The sequence below is a fragment of the Brachypodium distachyon genome, chromosome 4 (assembly GCF_000005505.3).
Source record: "Brachypodium distachyon strain Bd21 chromosome 4, Brachypodium_distachyon_v3.0, whole genome shotgun sequence".
Classification (NCBI taxonomy): domain Eukaryota; kingdom Viridiplantae; phylum Streptophyta; class Magnoliopsida; order Poales; family Poaceae; genus Brachypodium; species Brachypodium distachyon.
In genome coordinates, this window is record NC_016134.3 from 2,259,427 (window position 1) to 2,269,346 (window position 9,920).

Here is a 9,920-nt window from a genome sequence, read left to right on the forward strand (position 1 = left end):
TCCAGTTCATCTCGATAGAATTCCCCCGCCGCCGCGGCCCTTCCTCGCCTCCGCCGCTGCCGCCGTCGTTTCCCTCCCTCTATCCTCGCGTGCTCCGGCGACCCAACCATCCTCGCCGCCTCCCTCTATCCTCGCGTGCTCCGTCCGTCACCCCAACAGCGATCTCCCATAGTCCCATCCCGATTCCCACGCTAGCTTTAGCAAATAAAGATAACCGACCTGGCCTCCCCATCCCGTCGCAGCGCGGCGCCGCGGCCCTCCCCTATCTCCTCCTCCGGTGGCGGCGCTCCGTCGGTGCTCCGGCCGACGCGCAACTCCCTCCGACGGCGGAGCTCGGTGATTTCGGTGAGGAGACGAGGAGGAGGAGGAGCTCTGCTGGTGTGGAGGAAGGCAGGGGCGGAGGAGGAGAACGACGACTGGATCTCAACCGCGGAACCGGCCGCCCAACCACGGCGGCGGAACCTGCCGCTGCCGCACTCCACCGCGGAAGCAGCAGCAGCCACCCTCCAGTCGGCGAGCTCCAGCCCCAAGAGTTGAATTGACCGCCCCCTCGATCTTGATCCTCTAATCAACAACGATTCTTTTTTTTTCTTCGTCTCCTCCTCCTCCGGCCTGCCGGCGGCGGCAAGAAGCCCCCCATGATTCTCAGCCGGGTTGACTCTCCGTGAGCATTCCTGTTAGTGTTACTCCATCTTGTGTGAGGTGACAATGGCCGCTCTTCACGTGTTTGATAAATGCCTTTTGCATCTTTCAGGTTTTCCATGGCTTCACATTGCATATTTTGCTTCTTTGAAGTGGTTGCTCGGTTATTCCATTACAGCTCAGAGGAAGGGCTTCTGGAGATATCCAAGGCAAATGTAGAATGGTAAAATACATGGGGATGCAATATTTCAAGTTCAATGGCAGCTCTTTGCCTAGGCAGGTATCAGCTTGCTCTGAGATCGACCCATCAGGGGGAGATCAGAAGTAAATTATTGGAGAAACCAATTGCACAGAAATAGGTAATAAAAGATTATCTGTGAGTCACCAAAGAAAAAAAACGTAGGTATATATTCCATGCCGCTGCACCTACAAAAAAGAACATCAGATGTGGTTTGGTCAGTAGCTGAAAGAACCATTAAGAAAACATACCTGAATGTTCAGAAGAGTACTTTCAGCCTGCAGAAGTATTCCTGACCCCTCTCATCCCTAGGTAGGAGAAAATGACATTGCGGAGGAAGAGAGATCGATCTATAGCGTTGCAAAAGAAGAGATCGATCTATAGACATATGTTAGTTGCATCACATGAGGAGGCGCTAGAGGATCCTTGGGGATCGATTGATGAGTGAGAGGGGGACGTGAAAGTGGTCTAGATATATATGCTAGGTGAAATAAAAGATGGTGGGTGAAAGATAAGTCGAATTTAACAATGTAAACTGCATGCATGTGGAGAAGTTAACGCGTGTGCCGTTACGGACACACAAGCTGGCACACACGCTCTTTGTGGTGAGGCGAACCCACCCACCGTGGGTTTTAAGTTTTTCTTTTTCAAACTGATTTTAATGCTTCTTTTGGTTTTCAATGATTTGTGCATAGATTTTCCAAGTCTTTTACTCAAAATGAAACCAACTCAAACAATTCTTTTTAATTTTTCTTAAACAATGTGTTAACCCTTGGGTAGAGGAGGAGCAGCGGTTCGCCAAAACTCTATGTATCGTCCGATAAGTGCAATCAGAGATCTCTGTTTACAAAAAACGGTGGTCTTTTATAATAATTTGGTCCAAGGGGTTATGTTAAACAACTTCCCTAAATGTGGTTGTTATGATGAATTTACTCCTTTGATAATCTCTATCTCTTCTCTCCTTGCTATAAAGCTACAGTTTAATTAATTTGCCACTCATCGTCCACTCATTTTTTGGACCATCGGTTCAAAATCAACGCACATGTATATACATCGTCCTCATTCTTGTTTCGTTCTTGATGGGAATGCAGCCGGGAAAGGAGCTGACTTCGTTCTGTTCTATTCTTGGAGATTGCTGGAGATTGCTGTATATGTATCAATGACTAGTTGAGTACAAGATGCACCGTGCCAGACCACACGATAACCCCCTGTGGGGCTATATGAATCCATGTGAGAAAAGGATGGATATAAACCAGCAGCCTTATCGTTAAAAATGAAAAAAAAAATCAAATGTGGAGTCGGTTATTAGAGAAGCAATTATTTACTAATTAAAAATTAGCAACAATGTTTAATTAGTACTCTACATATGATTTAAAACTCTTAAATAACTTTACATTTTAAACCGTATAGTTAACACTTATACCCAATTCGCAGAACTACATGGTCATTAATGTCATTCAAGATCATTGCAGCTGGAACTGTGAACTCACTAGCCGCAGAAAACAAACACACTTCATACAACTCCAACCTTCTGGCTGCAGCTGATTCAGAGTGCTGCAGCCGTAGAATCTGTCGTTGTAAAGCTGCTGCAGCCCAAACAAACACAACCTAAAATCATTGTTTCCAAGGACAGGGCAATGGTTCCAAGAAACAGCCGGCAGACGAAGTAATTCTTTCATGGCGCACCAGATATCCGGGTGCTAGATGTATTCCTAATCCTGACCCCTCTCATCCCTAGTAGATGTGTGCGTGTTTCAGAAGCAAGGGGAGAAAAATGAGATTACGGGGGAAGACAGATCGATCTTGTTAATGATAGACAGAGGTATGTTGTAGTTGGATCGCATGGGGAGGCACGGTAGAGGATGAGTAATGCTATATGTACGACAAACTAATGCCCGATTCTCGTCCGATGAAAGACACGAACCATCGATCAAATCATTGTGCCGCTGGACATTGTGTCGTACACTACAGACCGGAAGGAGATCGATTGATGAGAGGAGAAGGTGCTATATATGCAGACTGATATTGTACACGCGAAAGTGGTCTAGATATGCAATTTGAAATAAAAGATGGTGGGTGAAAGACAAGTCGGGAATTAAACAATGCAGCAACGCGCACATGTGGAGAAGCTAACTACGTGTACCGCTACGGAAGTACAAGCTCGCATGGTGAGCTAACCCACCCACCTTGGGTTTTAAGTTACCTTTTCTCTCAAACTGATTTTAATGTTTTCTTTTGGTTTTCAATGATCTGTGCATAGATTTTCCAAGTCTTATACTCAAGATGAAACCAATTCAAACAATTATTTTTATTTTTTGGTAAGCAATGCAATCAACCCTTGGGTAGGATGGTAGATCTGGAGGAGCAACAGGCGGCGATGGATCGAGCCTCTCCTCACCTCGGTCGAAAACCACAGACACAGGCTTCAAAAGTTGGCTAATGGTGACACGAGCCTTTTTTTAATTATAGGTTAACTGACGAACAAATTAAAACCTGTGATGAACAGTTTAAAAAGAATTAAGATCTAAATGTGCATTTTTAAAATTTAGCGACTAACTTGGCACGTTTAAGAGCTCACTCTGTTTTACTTTGTGTAATGCTACAGTTTTTGACTCTTCGTCCACGCACGCCGCGCCGATCCCCTCCTTTCTCGGCGCTCCGCCGGCGAGTCGGCCACGGCCTTGTCCGCCTCCTTTGCGCCCCCGCCCCCTCCTCCCGCCCTCTCTCTGCCTTCCATGGCGGCGCATCCCGCCCGCGCCCGCCGTCCCCTGCCCCCCTTGCGTGGCGAGCGCCGCCACCTCTCCTTCTCTGCCCCCGAGCACGTGGCGGCAGCCCTCGGCGACCAGGCGGGGAGGCCTTCTGTTCCTCACAAAGCCACTGTCTCCTTCGCCTCGACTAGCGGCTCCCTCCTCGAATCCTCTGAGACTCTGAGTCTCTGACGACCCACTGGCCTGCATCGGCCGGTATCCGAGTCGAAGCGCATGCTGCGGCGGCTGCTCAGCGCGGCGGAGGTGGAACTTCGTCATTAGGAGCGAGCGTGCTTGCGCAGCGCCCGGAGGACGTCTCCGTGAAGCTGTTGCCGAAGGGGCTTGTGCTGCCGTAGGGGTGCCCAAGCCCTCCTTCTAGACTCTCTGGTCTGGCTTCTGCTTCTGTGGCAACAAGTATGTAAGCCGGTAAAGATTTTCCATTTTATGTGCGTGCTCAGATAAACCGCAAGTAGGATGGTGTTTTAAGCATGGAATTTTACTACTGCATCAAAGATGGTTGGATCCGCAAGAAAAAAAAAAAGTTGTGCAGTTGAGTTTTCTACTCACAAGCAGAATTTTACTATCAAGTCAAGACGGTTGAATCTGTAAGCAAAAAGGGTCATGTAGTAATTCATCTGCACTAAACTATACTAAGACGGTAGTAGAAGCTCCATCTGTGAATGTGATACACCAGTAGAACTTGCCGGCGATATGTTTGTTCACATGCCTCACAACTTATCTTCCCTGTTCACTTATCATCGTGCTCTTTGCTGCTGACGAATCAGCCCCCTGGTGTCCAGTTGTTTTGATCCCGTGGGTTTGACCTTCAGATTGAGATTACCACATACTATTCCTTTATGAGGCTCACTTTGAGGAACAATACTATAATTACATTATTTGTCTGGGAACAGTGCTTAGCAATAATATTAATGGAGTTTTCTGTTGTTAACTTGTAGGTTTAACTTAGATCTCAACATTACCAAGAACTCTTATTATGAACATGCCGTCAACGATTCTGTTTTTGCTATATGGATCTCCCAAATTCTATAATAATTGGTTCTTGCGGTAGCATGCATGTATGGTTCAGCCTCATGCTGTTGTAAATTCAACATATTGCCAAGATTCAGGATAGGTTGCTCCTTTTACTTCCTGCGCGCAATAATCTTATACTCCCTCCGGTCAGAATTACTTGTCGAAATATTACATGTATCTAGACACTTTTTGCACATAGATACATCCGTATTTGGGCAAATTTGAGACAAGTAATACCGGTCGGAGGGAGTAGTTTTATTTCCCCACCTGTTCATGTATGTTGTGGCTGCTCATTATGAGTTATGCATTTATGCTATGTTTAATGGCTTATTATACATATACAGTTTGATTTTCTATTTCTAAGACATTCAATTGGAATTTTGTCCACAAGAGCATACCTTTTTCTCTAGGTCAATAACATATCTGACCCAATCATAGGTCTCCACTGAAATTTTATGATTTTGGTTGCTACCTATTTTTCCAATATTGTAAACCTCTGCTTTACATGTTGACCTCATCGGTAAAACTTGGTAGAATTCAAAGAAAATTGGGCAGGGTTTCACCCTGGGCATGTTCTTAAAAAAACTGGACATGTGTTTTTGACCAACATTGCAAATGGGTTTCTACATTTTGTTGTTCCATGTGGATAATGTAGTACTACTGAAATTGTGCAAGTTTTAACCTTCTATGTTTTGGGTATTTATCTAACTTACAATCATTAATGTTTGTATGTTAATTTCTAGAATAAAATAGATATCAGGTATTACTCATACCAAATTACTTGATATCGCCTCTGTAGATCCACTCAGATCACTCTTAGTTACATATACGTAAGAAATTTCGACCGTGTGCTGAATTAGTGAAATTCAAGATAAATGCAAGATCTGAGTTAGCACCAGCAGGCAGGCAGCTTTTATCCCTCACACAAATAAAGTACACACGGCATGTCAACAAGATCTTGGACACATTCATCACAGGAAATGGTCTGAACTCTGAACCCTGAGACTGCAAGCAACCGACATGCCACAAGCTGGAAAGACCTGATCATACGAGGTAACGAAAGAGGGAGAGAGATAAATCTTGGGCATTAATTAACTAACTTGGTCTTGTGTGGATAATGTAGTACCTGAAGTAGTACCAGACTGTAATTTACCAACTGAATACGAACTTTCCCTCCGTGCAGTCCAGACCTTGTTCCTTCCTTCTATCTAGTTCCAGAATCAAGCCGGCGGCTATATCTTTTTATTATTGCACTCAAGAAGGTCCATAAAGTTACGTCGTAGATCATGAATCTCAAGGATACAGGAGGTAAGACATTTTCATTTGAGAAGACTTTAGCATTGCGAGCAGTCCAAATTCTCCAGAGAATAATCGGAAGAACCGAAGGCCTTAGAATTCATGGTAATTGGAGTGGAGGAACAATCGTCCGTAGGGAGCTGAACCTGAAATTGGGATCATGTATGACGTACTCATGTATATATGTTTACATGCATGTTACTAAATCATTCGATGTTCAAAGAGTGGGGTAGGATGGTTGGGATGAGTGCTGGCTGCTCTCTCCATAGCCGCCTTTGCATCCTCTGCCACCTTATCACTGCTGCTGATTACTCCACATTTGAGAGTAATGAGGCAGCGGAGGTTTTCAATTCCGATAGTATCAAAAGCACCACTAGCAGTGACAGGCAGCTCCTCCTCCACTTTGTAACAAATCTCTAGTTCTTCTAGCTTGGGCATGGATCCTGCCACAAACACCGGACCCGGGGCAAGTCCAAGAGCTATACGATAAGAGAACTGCCTCAAGCATGGGAACCCAAGCTCAGCACTGACTATGAGATTTACTTTATTAGACCTTGTTCTTTGATCTGGCAGCCAAACGATGAGAATGAGAATGAGCAGAGAGGGTAAGGCTCCAAGAATGCACAGATCTTCCTGCCTGACTCCATCATCCACATCAAGGAGTAACTTTTGGAGGTTCGCGAGGGAGCCCATCCATTTCGGGACATGCGGGAGAGTTGAGAATGAGAACCCATGAATCTTAAGTTTTTGGAGGGTAAGTGGCACAGGGCACAAAGGTCCCTCGTGCTGTAAGAAGCTGCTCCTATCCCAAATAGTCAGAGAGCGAAGACTCTGATTGCCTAGGTTACGAAGAGAAGAGGCAACATCTTTATGGCATTCCTCGACTATAGTTGTAACCCCATCGTCATCATAAGGTTCAAAGTAAAGGTACAGCTTCCTCAGATTCTTTAGTTGTCCAAGGTCTCGCGGGTCAAATGGATGCTTGAGGACGCTGACCCGTTTCAATACCTCCAGTGCTTGCATCTTTGCAATTCCACCAGGAAATTTAACATCCATGCCAACAAGTAGATACGACAAATTTCTGAGGCTAACAATAGCTGTTGGTAATTCACGCACTTTTGTTTCTCTTATGTCCAGCAACTCTAAGCACTTTACATTTCCGATCTCTTCCGGGAGCTCACTTATTCCTGTCCTTTTGAGCTTCAGGTACCTCAGCTGAAACAACCTCCCTATATTTACAAGATGACGGTCTTCCAATTGGCTGCAACCTCCAAAGTTCAGAACACGCAAATGCCTGAACTTATCCAGAGAAGGGATCTCCACGGAATCCCCAAACACATTAAGTGATCGGACATGGGACAATTCCAGGCCTGTCGATATGAAAGGGTTTCCTTGTTTGCTGACTTGTATAGAAAGCCGACGGACTTTGCCATGTGTCCCAACTGCAGGTAGATTAGGGATGCCAACCAAAGTAACAAATTTCTCTTCGATGGACTTCGATATGATGAAATCAAGAATAGTGTCATGAACTCGACAAGCCTCCTTCGCCCAACCAAATCCATCCTTCTTCACAGGTTGGATCAAACTCCTATTGAGGAGCTCATTAAAACACCTCTCTCCTATCTCATCTACTGTATATCTGCCTTGTTTCTGAACGAATCCTTCAACAATCCATCTCCTTATCAGCACTTTTTTCTTAATAATAGAATCTTCCGGAAATATGCTCAGATATAACAGACAAGTTTTTAGATGAGGAGGCAGATCGAAGTAACTAAGTGACAATATCTTCATCATTCCTTCAACGCTAGTATTTCTTTCAAGTGCACGGCCAATTGAATCTTTCACCAGATTCCACAGATGCTCTGTTCTTTCTGTGTTAGCCAACAAACCAGATATAGCAATGATCGCCAAAGGTAAGCCGTTACATTTTTCCAAGATCTGCTCACAAACATCTTGAAGGTAATAAGGACAGTCTTCTCCGGAGTCAAATAGCCTTGTGTTAAATAATTGTCTAGAATGCACCATATTAAGACACCTTATATGGTAAATATCGCCATTAAAGGATGAACGGCATGATTCAGCAACAACATTTATACGAGTAGTGGTGATTATTCTGCTGCCACAACTGTTCAAGGGGAATGCACACTTAATAACATTCCATGTTTCCACGCCCCATATATCGTCAATCGCAATAAAATACCTGTACATGATTTTACGAGTGATATTAGCATGACTTAAAGTAGTATATAAGAAAGTAGAGAAACTTATTAAATAAGAAAGTAGAGAAACTTGTTAAATAAGAAAGTTGATAAAAGTGGTGAAAATGGCATTACAGACTTAATTTGTGTGTATGTCCATGTTAGTCTGGTATAATATGGACAACAGACTTACAAGAAGCATATGCAAGAGTTGAAACAAAAGTTTGATCAATACATGACTTTCGAATGATCTCATGTGCGTAATGAATGATCTCATGTGCGTAATGAATGATCTCACGTGCATAACTGTTGCTTCTTTTTCTTCTGAAAATACCTTTTGTCTGCTAGGAAATCACTGATCTTGCCAAGGAGTTCTTGTATGCTCCCTGCTTCCGTGTCAGCGTAACCTTGACCACTAACTTCACTAAGAATAGTTCTTAGTATATTCATCATGTTTGGATTTCGCGACACGGATAGGAAAGCTCGACACTCGAACTGCCCTTTGAGCTCTTGATACACCTGGTTTGCAAGAGTGGTCTTGCCCATCCCTCCAGATCCAACGATGGAGACCAGCTTCAGTTGCTCTTTTGTTGCTGCAGATCCATCCTCTTGTGCCAACAATTTGATCATCTCGGCTTTCGGTCCATCGATTCCGACGAGCTTGGACGCATGCTCAAATATTGCAAGAGCTCTAGGGTCAACCGTTGCACTAATGGTCCTGGAGAAGGCCTCACGGGTCTTGTACCTTGCATTTCTCTTGCCCATCTTGGTGATCTGTTTGTTGAAATCTTGGATCTCCTTGCCAACCCGATAGCGAGCCTTCATCTTCCCCAGCGAGCTCTTGATCTTCTCCATGAAGCCATTAGTGTCTTGGTGGTCATCGGCATGTTTCATGAAGTCGTTGATGGAGTCTTCCATGTCGTAGGACAGCTCTCGCACCTCGTTCATCCAGGCTTTATCTTGTGGATCGGGGTCCTCCTCCTCCGACATCTTCAGAAGGAACGTGTCCATTGCTGCGAGCTCATGTGTGAGGGATTCGATCTCGCCGCGCACACCCTTGAAACGCTTGTATTCCTCGCCTAGCAGAGAAGCCAGCTTCCCCAGGACGGATTTCAGGACCCCCGTGGCTGCGCTCACCAAAGTGGCCTCCATGGATACCGGCGATCTGTGCAGCGAGCGAGACGATGGCCGGCCGGGCAAAGATTTGGCAGTGCAGTACGTACTGGGGCTCTCTCTCTGGTTTAGCCAGCTCTATATTATTAACCTTTGATCCTTGGCCTGGTCGTCGTTTGACTCTTGACTTCTTTTCCACAGCACACCACACAGACACAGACACACAGTATGCCAGGTGTGGCTACAAATCATTTTGAATTCAGTCGCTGTTGTGTGGTGCCAATTTCGCAGTTTAGTCTAGGCTGCCAAACGACTTGAAAAGACTTTTGCCGAAAACAAGTTTAAGTCAAAACTGAAAACTTATATATATAATCTCACAATTTCATATTAGTTTTTACTCCCTCCGATCCATAATATGTGGGTCAAATTTAGTACAAAGTTGCACTAAGTCTGAGACATTTATTATGAATCGGAGGAGTACGAAATATCCTCTCCTCTTCGCATTCCCATACAACTAATCTCACCACAGCATTCAATCTTCCTTCGGTCTCTACGTAGCCTCACCTTCCAATCTATGATGTGCACCTTTGGAGTCATATGTGCAAAAATCCATATGACCAGCTGATTAAATAAATATCAATTTTGGAAAGATAC

General features: G+C 44.6%; 1 protein-coding gene and 1 long non-coding RNA gene across 2 annotated transcripts; one reads left to right on the forward strand and one right to left on the reverse strand.

Moving 5' to 3' along the window:
- Positions 1–3,488: 3,488 nt before the first annotated feature.
- Positions 3,489–6,202, forward strand: LOC112272305. Its single transcript, XR_002965932.1, has 2 exons — positions 3,489–4,041; positions 5,459–6,202. It is a non-coding gene; the product is annotated as an uncharacterized LOC112272305 (long non-coding RNA).
- On the reverse strand, positions 6,133–9,373 carry LOC100842395 (putative disease resistance RPP13-like protein 3). The gene is made up of 2 exons (XM_003579162.3): positions 8,488–9,373; positions 6,133–8,155 (listed from the first exon to the last, which is right to left on the reverse strand). The coding sequence occupies exons 1-2, from the start codon at positions 9,303–9,305 to the stop codon at positions 6,157–6,159; spliced, it is 2,817 nt and encodes a 938-aa protein (XP_003579210.1). The 5' UTR covers positions 9,306–9,373; the 3' UTR covers positions 6,133–6,156.
- Between the last annotated feature and the right edge of the window lie 547 nt (positions 9,374–9,920).

Bases quoted from the DNA above. Each gene is read 5' to 3' on its own strand.
- LOC100842395 (XM_003579162.3), bottom strand. From the start codon at position 9,305: ATGGAGGCCACTTTGGTGAGCGCAGCCACGGGGGTCCTGAAATCCGTC. The intron at 8,156-8,487 runs GTATTTTCAGAA...AATCATGTACAG, and splicing joins GATTTCCTAGCAGACAAAAG to GTATTTTATTGCGATTGACG.